This window comes from Phascolarctos cinereus, unplaced genomic scaffold (genome assembly GCF_003287225.1).
Source record: "Phascolarctos cinereus isolate Bilbo 61053 unplaced genomic scaffold, phaCin_HiC Scaffold_3;HRSCAF=262, whole genome shotgun sequence".
Taxonomy (NCBI): domain Eukaryota; kingdom Metazoa; phylum Chordata; class Mammalia; order Diprotodontia; family Phascolarctidae; genus Phascolarctos; species Phascolarctos cinereus.
The window spans coordinates 203,173,411-203,188,942 of record NW_027555736.1 but is presented as its reverse complement, the minus strand read 5'-3'; the positions used below and the strand labels follow the sequence as shown (position 1 = coordinate 203,188,942).

The 15,532-nt window shown below is 41.0% G+C and overlaps 1 protein-coding gene across 4 annotated transcripts in view; it reads left to right on the top strand.

The window, feature by feature from the left end:
• Positions 1-15,532, top strand: part of FBLN5 (fibulin 5) — a 136,830-nt gene that overhangs the window by 109,119 nt on the left and 12,179 nt on the right. For all 4 annotated transcript variants that reach the window (XM_021004285.2, XM_021004284.2, XM_021004281.2 and 1 more), the window contains exon 10: positions 2,527-2,722. In XM_021004285.2, coding sequence (XP_020859944.1) covers positions 2,527-2,722 — 196 coding nt within the window. The remainder of the gene's footprint in view (positions 1-2,526; positions 2,723-15,532) is intronic.

Below are 15,532 nucleotides of genomic sequence, written 5' to 3'. Positions count from 1 at the left end.
TATCCCAAATATTTACAATTTTAAAACCTTTTCATATCTAATGTGTTAACCTGTTATCTGGAATTTTAACTTTTGTGGAACAGCTTGTTCATGGAAGATAAGATATTACTATGTTAACATCTATACTTAACAGATATTGATTAAAGAAGAAGAAAGTCTCCATAATGATTATCAGGAATTTTTGTCAAGTGTTTATTATAAATGTTGTCATACTGTGCACTGTCAATAATTATTAGGGAAAGGTAACATGTTGGATGGTAGAGTTAGGATCCCAAGAGAACTCAACAGGAGAGAATGTTGAATTGCATCTAATAAGATGAAATTTAATTGGAATAACTATAAGATTTACCCTCAGTTTCAAAACACTGATTTTACAAGTGCTTTACAGGGAAGGCAGGGCTAAGTAACAATTCATCTGAAAAATGATCTGGCAGTTTAAGTGAACTTCAAACTCACTATTAGTGAACAGTGTGATAACAGTAGCCAAAAAGCTGATCCAACTTGAGTTCTGTCCCGGTGATGGACTGTGTGTGCTTTCTGAGGACCACCTCAGCAAAGTATATGGATACTCATCACCAGTAGACCATGTATTAGTGATAAATTCCTTCGCCATAGCAAACCAAGAAACAGAAAAATACAAAATGGCTCTTAGTAGCAGAAGGACAGATGAAAGGGCCAAATTTAAATGTTGTTATTTTAAGTATGTGAGGTTCTTATCCAATGACCAACAATATCACATATTGTTGGATAAAATGAATCATATAAATATTGACATTTTCAATATAATTGAAGCCAGAAGATGAAAGGATATTGCTTCAAACACATGTATGTCTAGAAGAGAAAGTAGACTAGTAATGTAGTAAGAGTAAGGGATGATCAATGTATACTCCACTGTTGTTGTTGCTCAGTTGTTCCCAACTCTTTGCGATCCTATTTGGGGTTTTCTTGGCAAAGATACTGGAATGGTTTGCCATTTCCTTCTCCAGTTCATTTTATAGTGAGGAAACTGAGGCAAACAGAGTTAATTGACTTGCCCAGGGTCACACAGGTAGTAAATGTCTAAGGCTATCTTTGAACTTAAAAGAGAAGTCTTTCTGACTCCAGGCCTGGCACTTTATCCACTGCCCATGTAACCCATTACTACTGACAAAATGGTGAGAGATCTAGCATGAGGTTTCTAGCAAATTGGATTAATCTCCCATGAGAAGGCATAGCTAGCTTATCATCTGCACTGGACAGAGTTGCTCACATTGAAGAGATAACACATTGATCCAAGTATCAAATTAAGAAAAAATAATAATTAGAGTCATCCAGAAGAGGAACGGTCTATTTTGGAGGCAACAAACCCCTTCATTGCCTTTTCTTAAAGACTTCACTTTAAGAAGAGGCTGGTTGACTGCTCCTCAGGGCTGTTGGTGAAGGGGATCTTGTTCAGGATTAAGTTGGAGAAAATGGTCTCTGGAGCCCCTTCAGACTCAGAGATTTTGAAATTCTGTGCTCATTGTTCCCTTCTTTATAGATCAGAAAACGGAGGTTTAAAGTTGTGCTGTAAGCTCATAAAATAGGGCTGTTACATGGGTTGAGTGAAATATGAGATGTAAAACATTATATAAATGGAAAGTGATGGTGGTGGTAATATTCTCTGAATCCATTTCTTGGCACACTGTGGGCAAAAACTTGATCCCAGAATAGCCAACTTTCTGGTGATGAGACTGCACATAGCTAGGCTGGTCCTTGGACAGAGGACATAGAGTCTGTTTCAAGAGCTGTAACTGGAACCTTTCCATACTGGAAAAGTTTATTCTGCTCTGGCAGAACTGCTGAAAGGCCAGGAGCCATCTCCATACCACAGTGAGGCATTGAATAAGACTTTTGTGGAAGAATCAGAGGAAGGCCTCTACTTCTTTGGAAAGAACCTCTATGGGGTATTTCCTGAAAGACATGGAAAAAAATTGCATGGGATAAGAAGTCTTGGATGGATTGTGATTTGCACCAGTGGAGGGAATACTTACAACAATGAGTTTTTTTAAATATGTATGTATGCACACATTCAAACATACACACAGAGTTCTTAAAAAACAAAAAAACAAAAAACTGGTCATCTAGGTTTACTCTAGGGGATGTCCCCAAAGTCTCAGTGCAGTTTTAATCCGTTAAAGCTCAATAAAGCATTATACAAGAACACTCTGTATGATGATAACCAGAATGTAACATTCCCTGGTATCCTAGACAATAAAGATTTTATGTTTGTTGGCTCTGTTGAAATGTTGAGACGAGAACAGAGAGTCTGTAAGATTGCCACATTGCAGTTAGTAGAATATAAGCTACCTGAAGACACATAAGATTTCATTTCTGTCTTTTTGTCTTATCCCCTAGCATAGTGCCTTCAACATAGTAGGTGCTTAATAAATATTTATTGGTGTCCCAATTTCTATACTGCCCAGTGGATTTTAGAAAGGGAAAGAAATGCAGCAGTCCATATGGAAAGGATTTGTGAAGTAATAATGCTATTTCTACCTCCCAAAGTCGCTGCATGTGTCCAGCTGAAAATCCTGGCTGCAGAGACCAGCCCTTCACTATCCTGTACCGAGACATGGACGTGGTGTCAGGACGTTCTGTTCCCGCTGACATCTTCCAAATGCAAGCAACCACTCGGTATCCTGGTGCCTATTACATCTTTCAGATCAAATCCGGGAATGAGGGCAGAGAATTCTATATGAGGGTAAGTGGTCAGTGAGTGGAGAGCTTCTAATGGTTATTGACAATTGTTCTTCCAGTCTTGACATCAAGGATTTATAGTGTTGTGTTTATAGGACTGGATGTGCTCAGTGGGGCGAGTGGTAGGAGGGATGGGCAAGGAAGCAGCATGGTGTGATGGAAAGAGTATAGGACTAGTAGCCATGGCGCCTGGCTTCTGGTCCCAGTTCTGCCCCTAACTTTTGTATGACCTTTTCTCAGTTTCTGCATCTATAGAGTGGGACAGTTGAGACAGATCGGAGATGTCAAGCACTTTACTCACAGCCTGTGACACTCTAGACTATGGTCTCAGATTAAAATGTAGTTGGGAAATATTTAGCAAAACAAATAAAATACAGTAGAACATGGACAATGTTAGTATGTGGTTTTTCAAGTCAGTATGTAGCCCACAGAGATCCCCATGTATGGCTTTAGTGGTCCTTGACACTATTGGGGTAGATGACCTCTAAGTACCCTTCCAGCTTCAACGTTCTTTGGTTTATGTTCTAATCTGGGTCATCAGGTCATTTCCAGCTGTAAAATCCTAGCTCTAACTGATGTGAGTGGAAAGATCACTGGATTTAAAAGCAGAAGATCTGAGTTTAAGGCCCAGGTCTTCCACTTATTAACTAAATGACCTTGAACAAGTAACTTAACCTCTTTAAGTCTCAGTTTTCACCTCTGTAAAACAGAGTTATCAAATTCACGAGGCTATTGTGAGGAAAGTGTTTTGTAACCCTTAAACTCATATAAATGTGAAGCATTATAACGATTAAGGGCCTTCCCAGCCCTGATACTTAGTGATTCTGTGACAAAGGAGACAGGGTTCAGCCAGTGATATTTATTGTACCTCAAATTTACGGAAGGAACTCCACTGGTCACTGTGGGATGGTACAAAGGAAGGAAACAATGCCTTAAGGATTTTATTGTCTTATAATGGAGGCAAGACAGAGGATCGTGCCTAGATATTACTAAGCTTTCTGTGGGATTATATTTTTGATGATTCTATTCCATATTTTCTCCTACCAGCCTCCCTATCCAATTATTCCTGCTAGACTCGATACTTTTTCTTTGCAGTATATTTAAGGGTTGTAGGGTCGATTGGAAGGAATCTGGGGCTGGAAAAGGGAATTTATGATGAAAAAGAAAGGTAACGGTGGGATAAGAGTGAAAGCTCATTCCTATATAATTCCAAATCCATAAACAGCTACTGATTTCTAGCTGATTTACATGCTGTGAAGGCTTTTGAAGTACAAAGTTTAAAAGATTGTAAGAATATGTCATTCCACATATTAGTTCTATTTTAATATTTCTAGACTCTGAGAATCTCTCAAATATTGATTTGCAATGTACCAGGTAGGTCACTGGAGGCATGTGTTATCCCTCTGAGTTTTAAAGATTGCTGCTGCTGATAGCTGGTCACAGATTGAAAATCTATGCTAGGTACTGGGGATACAAGTTAAAAATATCACAGTCTTTTCCAGAGCTATAATTGCCCAAAACTATGTCTGCGGCAAATTCATTAGGAGAGGACAGTCCTACCAAAGATGATTTAAACCAGGAGGAGGAAGCTTGTCCTCCAGGGTCCAATGGAAGGATTCCTTCCAGGAATGAGCAATGGCTTACATTAACATAAGGAGGTAGAAGAGGACCGGATGATAATAAGAAGTCCAGTTTGGCTGGAATATACATTCCAGTATGTGGATGGGTGTGGTATGAAATAAGACCAGAAAAGATAAGCTAGAGCCAGTCTGTAGAGGACCTTATACACTAAGTTGAGAAGTTTGTTTTGTCCTATAAAATATAACTATGGCTGATGGGAAATCCTTGGTAATGTTTTATCAGCTCTGCTTCTTATTAATTACATGACTTTGGGCAATTCACTCCCCTGCTATGGGCCTTAGTTTCTTCATCTATAAAGTGAGAGGACTGCACTAGATTCTTATGTGGATAATCCTGAGATCTGTATATCCAGCCCTAATCTCTCTCCCGAGTTCTAGTCCCGCATCGCTAATCACTTTTTGGAAATCTTAAACTGAATGTCTCAAACACCACATGATCAAAACAGAACTCAGTATTTTTCTCTTTATAGTCTCTTCCCAATTTATCTATTACTGTCAAGTATATCACCACCCTCCCAGTCACCCAGGCCCACAAGCCTGGTGTCGTCCTTGATTCCTCAGTCACATTCTCTCCACAATTCCAATATGTTGTTCAAATCCAGTTCAGTATGTGTTTATTAAGCACCTAGTATCTGCCAGGCACTATGCTAATTGCTAGGAATACAAATAAGAAAAAGACAGTCTCTGCCCTCAAGAAGTTTATAATCTAATCTAATCGTGGGGATACAAATAAGAAAGACAAGGAGTTCCTGCCTGCTTATAAACTTAATGGGGGAACACAGCACAATAAAAGAAGCTGGAAAGAGGGGGGCCACCGGAGAGCACCCGACTTGGTGGTGTGGAGCCCGAACCAAGCAAAGCCCCTTGTGGAAAACTGAGAGTTGAGAAGTTCAGATCCTGTCTCTCTATAGAGGAAAGCTTTGGGAGGGGGTTTAGTGGTTCAGCCTGCAAACCTCCAATCAGAGGGGAAAGAAAGCTGAGGGAGTGGAGAAGGTGTTGAGTAGCCAAAGCAGAGTCAATTAGCAGGATAATGAGATTTCAGGTGAGCAGCTTATGACCATGAAGTTCTGTGGAGTCCAAACTGAGTACAGCTACTGATGGAAAGTGAAGAGTTTTTACCTTTGACATGTCTCATATGTATCCCTCTCTCCTTATTCATGTAGCCATCACTCTAGTAAGGCTCTCATCACCTCTTGCTTAGACTACATAGCCCTCTGAATGGGCTCCCTTCCTCAAGTTTCCCCAAGCTCTAATCCATTCTCTACTTAATTGTCAAAGGGATCTTCTTAAAGCACAGGTCACTGCCTCCCAACTCTACCCATAAACTCCAGTGGCTGCCTGTTATCTATATCCACATTCTAGTTCTATCCCACAAAATGTTAGTGATTCCTATGAGATTGTCCCCTTGTATAGTTTACCTTGTTTATTACCATACTCCAGTGGCTTCCTATTTATTGCCTCTAGGATAAAATAGATACTCCCATGTGGGGCATTTAAAGCCCTTTACTTCAGGGTACCTAGGTGGTGCAGTGGATAGAGTGCTGGTGGGCTTGGAGTCAGGAAGGCTCATTCTTCTGAGTTCATAACTGGCCTCAGACACTTACTGTAACTCTGAACAAGTCATTTAACCCTGTCTGCCTCAGTTTCCTCACCTGTAAAATGAGCTGGAGAAGGAAATGGCAAACCACTCCAGTATCTTTGCCAAGAAAGAGTCAGACATGACTGAAAAAAATACATTACTTCCCCTTCTAGATTCTTTGATCCAGTCATACTGGCTTTCTCTCTGTTCTTGACAAAGGACCCTCCATATACCACCTCTTTTCCTTCATACTGGCCACCCCATCCCCTCTATCTGAAATTAATTTCCTCATCATTGAATCCATCTCTTATTTCAAGATTCAGCTCAATATCACCTTCAACATGAAGCTCTTCCTGATGTCCCCAGTTCTTAGTGTCCATCTTCCCTAACTACCTCGTGTTTATTTACATTCATTCTCTTTGTTCTGTAAATATTTATATTTGAACTTGTCACCCCAGTTAGAACAATCACTGGTTCTCTCAATTGAGATTCTTCTTACTGCCTGTCAGGCCTGCTGCTTTTTTATATAATCTGACTTGGGCATTTCCTTTCCATTACCAGCATAAAGACTTCTTGAGATATGCATGGTTCCAGATATAAGCACACAAGGACACACAGATACTTAGCAACCTTTGTTATGTATACTCTAAATCCCATATTCAGGTACCATCTTTTAAATCAGCTGTTTTCTTTCAGCTGGCAAGAATGATTAAAATCCTAGTCAGTCAGCAAACTTCTATGTGCCAGACGCTGTGCTAAGCTCTTTTACAAATATTATATCATTTAATCCTCACAGCAATGCTGATAGATAGGTGCTATTATTATCACCATTTTATAGTTGAGGAAAATGAGGCCCATGGCGGTACATTGATTTGCCCAGGGTCACACAGCTAGTAAGTGTCTGAGACCAGATGAACTCAGATCTTCCTGACTCTAGACCTAGTGCTTTATTCACTCTGTCACCTAGCTGCCTCATGGAGTTGAAGGAAGAAAGAGATTGGGGTTGGATATACAGATTTGGGATTCATCTGTATATAGGTGAAGCTATGTATATAATTGAAGCCATGAGAATGGGGGAAGTTGTCAAGGAAAACAATCTAATTTGGCAAAGAAGATAGATTTAGAGGAGAAGGTTGAGGAAAGAGATTTTGAGGACATCTGTACTTAGTGGACAAGTGGAAAAGAACCATTAAAGCAAGCAGAAGGAGCGGTCAAAGAGGTAGAGGGAGAACAAATATGGAAGCCAAAGGACAGAATATCAAAGACAGAGTTATCAACAACATAGAATGCTGCAGGAAGATCAAGGAGGAAAAGGCCATTGGATTTGATAACTACATTTAAGAGTTTGTTGTTGATCTTGGAGAAAAATTTTAAAATAAACTGTTGGTGATGGAAGCCGGATTGCAAGGGATTGAAGAATAAAAGGGTTGTGAGGCAGTGGAGACTGTGAATGTTACTACTTTATTCTGAGTTTCTAAAGCAAAAGGGAGGAGATTCTATATGATAATTTGGAGAGATGGTAGGGATAAGAGATAAAGAAGAGCTATAGATAGAGGGGAAAAAAAACCCCACAACAACCCTTAAAGGAGAGACTGATGATGAGAACACATGGGAATATTTGGTAGAAAATGTCCTACAGGAGATGGGAAGATCTATGCCATCAAAGGTAAAAATGATGGGACTGGTCTAGGCAAGGAGGCTCATCTCATCTTCAGAGAAAAGAGGGATAGACAAGAGATTAAGTGAGGACATAAAGAAGTAATAATGTTCAGAGGATGGATGACAATAGATCTCATGATGGATAGCCTCAGTATTCTCAGTAAAATAGCAGTTCTTCTGAGGGAGAAGTGGTTAGGAGTGGAGTTAAAGGCTAGGGGAAAGAAAAGAACATTTGAAGCAGCCATTGTGGGTAATATGATAGGGAGTTCATCAGCTATGAATGAAAAGATTGCCGGGCAGAAGTGAAGCCTAATTAAGATTATATCATTTAAATTTATACTAAATGTGGTTGACTGTGGTCTTATGAGTTCCTGTAGCGTAGAAAAGGGTAATGGTGGGGTTAACTAAGGGTGCAGGATAGTAGGATGGGAACACTTAAAGGATGAAGGAGCAAGAAATTAGTGGAGGATGGCACATTGTTGAAGATTCTGCAGTCATGATTTTGAAAGAGTGAAGTTAGAGCAGGATCACTAGGAGAGATTGAGGACAAAGAGTAGGTTTAGAAGGAAGGAGGTTTTAGGAGAGCTGAGGACAGGATATTGTGACCAGAGAAAGAAATTTCAAAATTCTAGATCTTAGAAGTGGAGCAATTTTGGTTGTGACTCCCTGATAAAGAGGACATGGAGCTCATATTGTGGGAGCTGAAGATGTGGATAAAGTGAGAGGCTTGTTTGTTAGAGGAGTGGAGGTGGGTACTTAATATTAAAGACATCCATATATAATGGTGGGTATTGGGTTGTAGATGAAATCAGGTGTTGAGGTCATTGAGAAAGGTCCAAGAATTTCCTTATAATTGTGGCAAAAGAGAATTTTGCTATTGATGTCACTCAAGAAGCAGAGAGGAAGGGAAGAGGGAACTGGTTTTTTTAATTAATTAATTTTTGGTTTTCCAGATTCATTTCAATAAACTTTTGAGTTTTAAATTTTCTTTCTCTCCTTCCTCACCTCACTCCCCAAGACAGTGTGCAATCTGATATAGGCTGTAAATATACATTCCTATTAAACATATTTTCACATTAGTGATGTTGTAAAGAAGAATTAGAACCAATAGGAGGAACCACCAGAAAGAGGAAACAAAACAAAACAGAAGGGGAAAAAAAAGAGCAAATAGTGTGCTTTGCTCTGCATTCAGACTCCATTGTTATTTCTATGGATGTGGATAACATTTTCCATCATGACAGTTTTCGAGATGTCTTAAGTCCTTGCATTGCTGAGAAGAGCTAAGTCTATCAGTGTTAGTCATCTCACAACGTGGCTGCTACTGTGTCCAGTGTTCTCCTGGTTCTGTTCACTTCACTCAGCATCAGACCATACAAGTCTTTCCAGGTTTTTCTGAAGTCTGCCTTGTTCAGCCATTACCCAATTGTTGGGCATCCCCTCAATGTCCAATTCTTTGCCACCACAGAAAGAGCTGCTATAAATATTTTTGTACATGTGGGTCCTTTTCCCATTTGTTTGATCTCTTTGGGATACAGCCCTAGAAGTGGTATTGCTGGGTCAAAGGGTATGTACATTTTTACAGCCTTTTGGGCATAGTTCCAAATTGCTCTCCAAAATGGTTGGACCAGTTCACAACTCCACCAATAATGTGTTAGTGTTCCAATTTTCCCACAAATTCTCCAGCATTTATCATTTTTCTGTTTTGTCATGATAGCCAGATAGGTGTGATGTGATACCTCAGAGTCGTTTTAATTTGCATTTCTCTAATCAATAGCGATTTAGAGCATTTTTATATGCCTATAGATAGCTTTAATTTCTTCATCTGAAAACTACCTGTTCATATCCTTTGACTATTTACCAATTGGAGAATGACTTGTATTTTTATAAATTTGACTTATTTCTCTGTATATTTTAGAAATGAGGCCCTTATCAGAGATACTGTTTGCAAAAATTCTTTCCCAGTTTTCTGCTTAGAGAGCACTGTTTTGATAAGAGATAGTATTTATAGTAGAAAAAGCACTAGATTCCAGAATCGAGAAAACTAGTTCCACAATCTGCTTTTATCTTGACTCTGTGTCTTGGATAAGTCCCTTTCCTTCCCTTTGTCTTTGTTTCTTTATTTGTAGAATGAAAGGTCTGGGCTAGGTCATCTCTGAGGCCCCCTTTGGTTCTGAAGCTATTATCCTATGATCTATAAAGTCTCTTCTAGCTCTAAATTCCATAATCCCATGGTTTGTTTTTGGGAAGGCACACTGGCTCTGGAGGTCTGAAGACATGGTTTAAAATTCCACCACTGACACTTACTACCTATATACAAGTCACTGACGTGACAGTGTGGTATAATGGTCAGGGCACTAGATTTTTTTTTTTTTGAGTTGAGGAGATCAGGATTCAAATCCTGCCTTAGACATAAGAAGTATCACCCTGGGCAAGTCATTGAACTCCTCTGCTCCTTCATTCCAGCTTTAAGTCTGTAAGCCTAGGCAGAGCTGTGTCTAACCACATAGCATTTGCTTGGTGCCCACTCCCACACACCCCTTCTCTAGTGATGGGATAGCGGGAGTAAACTCTGCTGGTGCTATTCAGACAGATGTCTCTAAGGCTGTTTCTGACCACCACTTTCATCCTTACTTACCCCTCCAGTTCTAGTGCATGCTGTATTTGGTATCTGGAGCAGCATGAACCATGACTATTGTGGACACCCAGGCACGCCACCACTAACCACGATGGTGACACAAGAAAAGAAAGACTCCGGATCTTCCGGGCTTGTGCTGCACCACACCTCTCAGTTTTAAACCTGTCCCCAGCTAGGTAATACATTGTATAGAGCCCTGAGCCTGGAGTCAAGAAGACTCAAGTTCAGATCTGGCCTCTAACACTTAACAGCGCTGTGAACCTGGGCAAGTCGCTTAGCCCTGTTTGCCCCAGTTTTTTTAATTAGCATATGAATAGCACCTATCTCACAGGGTTATTGGAAGGATCAAATGAGGTAATATTTGTAAAATACTTAGCACAGTGTGCGTGGCACATAGTAGGTGTGCATGATACATGCTTATTCTTGCCTCCGCTGCCTTTACTCATGCTCACAACAGTGCCCTTTCTCATGACCATGTGCAGACTGGTTTCATTCCAGATACACTAGACTCCTTCCTTCTCTCTGACGCATGTCAAGATCATAGCTGAGACAGAAGAGGACAACAGATTAGCTTGTGGCCACCACTAAAGGACAGTGTCTCAGGTTGATAACTCGAGTGAGAAAAGCTATCAGCTGCTGATGCTTCACATCTCCCTCCATGTTTTTTTTAAAATTTTATTAATTTATTTTGATTTATCAACAATCACTTCCATATGCTTTTGAGTTTAAAAATTTTCTCCTCCTTCCTCCCCACCACCCTCCCCAAGGTGGCACACAATCTCATATTAAACATATTTTTACATTAGTGAAGTTGTAAGTAAAAATTAAAACCAATAGGAGGAACCAAATAGAAGAGAAAAAAACTCAACAGAAGAGAAAAAAAAATGATAGCAATTGAACTTCCATAGTTCTTTCTTTGGATGTGGATAGCATTTTCCACCACGAGCCTCTGGGGATGTCTTAGATCCTTGTATTGCTGAGAAGGGTTAAGTTTATCAATATTAGTCATCGCACAATGTGGCTGTTATTGTGTACAAAGTCCTCTTGGTTCTGCTCACTTCACTCAGCATCGGACCATATAAGTCTTTCCAGGTTTTTCTGAAGTCAGCCTGTTCATCATTTCTTATAGCACAATAGTATTCCATTACATTCATATACCACAACTTGCTCAGCCATTCCCCAATGGATGGGCATCCTCTCAATTTCCAATTCTTTGCCACCACAAAAAGAGCTGCTATGTTTTTCTCACCTTGCTCTTTACTGTGCTCCCACCTGCTTGGAACTTTCTGCTTTTGGACTCAGTCCATGATTTCTTGCCTTGCCTTCCTGATCCAGATTTCAACCTTAGCCCAAATTTCTGTTTGCTCTCCTGGACCTTGGTTCGCAACACACCCTGCCCCACGCCCATCTCCAGGTGTGTTTTCTCTCTCCGTAGGCCTATTTCTTGCCTCTAATCTCTGGTGTGCATTGGCCCTCTTCCCTAGCTCTTTAGGGGGTAGGGACACAGAAGCTATCCTAAATATTACAATGCCAAAAGCCAGACCAGAAGGGAAAAAAAAAAAGTGGTTGCACTCTTGTAAAATAAGTTCCTTTTCAGTAGAGATTGTGTTATTCTTTGTATTTACATCTCAAGAACTTAGTACAGTACCTGCCACATAGTAGGCACTTAATGTAATCTACATAAGTTCTAAGAATTCATATTCCAACTTTCAGCCTTATGGGTGCATCTCAAATTCTGGAGTAAAATTTCATCTTTCTCTCAGAGTCCTAGGTGTGCCCCTCAGGAATTAAGGGTGATGCAGGTAATGCCATTAGCTTGAGCCCCCATCAATGTGTTTTCTCCTCTCCTGAACTCCAGATTATCAGTTGAGAATAATTTAGTCAGCTCACCTTAAGTAATTTTTATTTTTTATTTTTTCAGCCAAAGACAAGGTTTATTAGCACATCCATCATATTAGGCAGACTCTTAAGGAATCTGAACATTAGTGAGCTATTGGATAGATTATAAGAATCTGAGCAGTGGCTAGATTTAAAGAATCTGAGCACTTTAATGGAGACAAGATGGACCTTATTTACAGAAAGACTGTGGGAAGGATATAGGAGTGGCCAAGTAGTCTGTGGGAGACTGTGAGGTAATAGAATGCCAGAGACCTGGACCACATGGCCAAGGGAGAATGGAGCCTAGCTAGTATTAAGGGTGGGAAGTGGCTGGGGGCCATAGGGAGGGAAGACAATGGAGGGCTAGGCTAGGTTAAGGGTAACAGAATAACAGAATTGGGAGATTAGGTTTAGGAGATAATGAAAGTTCAGTTGATAGGATTATAGCCTCAGGCAAATGCCAGAGATTTGGCCATGTGGGAAAGTCCAGGGTTTTTCCTTTGTGGGGTCCAGATCCCAACCCCATCATTCCCCCCCTCACACAAATGGGACCCAAATTCTTTTGAGGTAAGGGATGTAGGTCTTGGCTTCTGAAACTGCTTCCTGCTGGCAAGGGGCATAGAGCTGTCCTGGTCTCGAGGGAGTCCCAAAGAGGAGGTTGACTAGGACCGAGGACAGGCTACATCCAGAGAACAATGGGGGGACATTGGCTGGTACCCACTGTTTGCTACCAACTGTAGATGAATGGCCTGTAGGCCAAGTTCAGAGATTAACTTCTTTACCTTGAGCAGGATGTGCTGAACCTGAGTGATGCTTCCGGGCAAAGGTTGCCCCATGACCCAAGGCCATTGGCAGTGGGACCCATGCTGTAGAGGGAGAATTCAGAGGTGGGAGGGAGGGTGAAACTCTCTTCTCCTGTGAGAGGGACTAACAGATACCCTCTTGACTCAAGGGAAGGGAGTAGGAGAAAGGAGTGACCAGGGTTGTAAGGAGGTGGTTCAAAACTCCTTAATGACTGATCACAAAACCTCCAGAATCTGTGTATTGGTCACCAAAATGTTGAGGTTTAGGGGTTTAGGGATTTGAGCACCTGTGAGTTATTGGCTAGATTGTCTAAGATGTTTTTAGCTGTTCTAACTTTTCCCTGTAACCTCCATGAAGGAGGGTCCAGGGGTATAGAGGGAAGGGAGTAAGTAAGCTGCTGAGAAAATTGACAGAATTGGGCATACACTTCCAGATAGGGTGTCTGTCCTTGTCCTCTATGCCTCAGAAGGTGTACTCACTCAGGTCCATGGCCTCTAACTGAACCAGTGGACTGAGAGCCTAAAAGCATCAAGCTGAGTGTGAGACAGCTTCATAACTGTCTGCCCACAAAGCACCTCCAAGCCTTCCTAGGTGCTTGTAGAGTGACCCCAACATCAGGGCAAGAAAGAAGTGGGGGAGGCTTACATACCTTCCAGTCTTGGCTGAAGAAGAACCTGGGGGTAGGCAATTTTCCCCATACGGGCCACCAAAATGTTGAGGTTTAGAGGTTTAGGGGTGCTAAGACCCCAAAGTCAAAACACGTGGGTCCTGCCCAAAAGAATTTGTCAGCCAAAGACAAGGTTTGTTAGAACATCGGTCATATTGGGCAAACTCTCTCTCTCTTTTTTTTTTTTTTTAGTGAGGCAATTGGGGTTAAGTGACTTGCCCAGAGTCACACAGCTAGGAAGTATTATGTGTCTGAGGCTGGATTTGAACTCAGGTCCTGCTGACTCCAGGGCCAGTGCTCTATCCACTGCTCCACCTAGCTGCCCCTGGGCAAACTCTTAAAGAGTCTGAATATTAGTGAGCTATTTGTTAGCTTATCTGAGCAGTGACTAGATTTTAAGAATCTGAGTTTTAAGTAACTTTTAAAAAGGGATACTTACTAAGGTGATGCAGGAAGTTGGTAGACAATATTCCCCAAAAATATGTGACATAATTTCCCACTACTACATATAAAGTCCATGGTTGGACTCCAACTTAGCTTCTGGTTGTTGGAAGTCCTTTCCTCTCATTCATGGATACTTAATTAAGCAGGTGACTCTGCCTCCAGCTTGTTCTTAGCTCCCAATGAAGACACTGCCATGGCTGTCCTGGGGGATGATGTTAGGACAGTAATGAGAAGATGGGAAGTTCAAAATTCTCTGGACCTTTTAAAGCTTGAAAAGTCCTCCTCTGGCAAAAGGGGAAAGGAGGAAAAACATTTGGCCAAGGCTGAAGCCTGGGCCTCTCCTTCCCTTCCAGGTGGTTTTTCCTCAGGGGTATTACTGGAAAGTCATGCTTGTTCTAATTTCTGGAATTTTCTGATTCCAAATCACTTGATACCTTTCTATAGGACCCAGAGGACATGATAAAATCCCTCAGCCAATTGGAACAGATTTCTGATTTGACCGTGATCAAATGGGCTTTCCATACTTATTTTAAAGCCTATGATTGATTGAATATCTTATCATTTACTATAAATGAGATAGGATTGAGTAAATCAACCAATCCTACCCTTATATTAATAAATGCTTGTTGTTGGTTAATTGATTAGGGCGCCTCAGGGCTCAAGTAAAGGAATGGTTCTGGAAATGGTTTCTGCCAACTATTTCACCTACTAGTGTATAATGAGATTCCCAGACTAGTTTACCAATTAGGGAGCAAAAGAGCTCTCTCAAATTTCTGGACCTTCACCCCAGGGACTCCTTGCATCTTAGGCTAAGATGGCTGGTATATTGTCTTGTCTGTTGGAACTAGCTTTCCACTGGTCCACCCCTTACTTCACAAGGAAATGCCATCTATCAGAGGACGTGAAGGAATTCCTTCAGCAGATCCTGAAGACTTTCAGTAATTTCTTTTAACATCAAAATGCAAGCTATTGGTTTTGCTGGCTAAGCTATAGAAGCAGAAATACAGCAAAATAGTCCAGTTCCTTCAGGCAAGACCCAAAGCCAGGATTTATCTTGGAATATACTTGTTTCGATCAATTTTTTTAAAAAGAAAATTTGGCCAGGCCTACTTGCAATGAATTAGCAGGAAGATTCACTAAGCTGGGGGAGGTAGTTAACCACTGACTGACCCACACTCATCTTGCAATATACCCACATAGAGTCCTATCCTCAGTTGTGCCCAAATCTATTGCAATTCCTCCAGCATTCTTCCCTTCCCAATAGCAATGTATAATGTATAATATGAAAGTGCCTCTCTAGGTTATAAGGTACCAGATCTAGCTCACAGATAACTGGGTCCAAGGCATGATAAGAAATAGGGTTATCCATATGTTATCCTGCCCAGCTCCATGGATAGGTGGTGGGGTGGTCTTGATAGAGACCCCTTCCTTATAGTCCCCGCTCTAAGTGAAAACTGCAGCTTTCCTAGCACTCTTCCTATTACTGATCCTTGAGATTAAACTCCAAA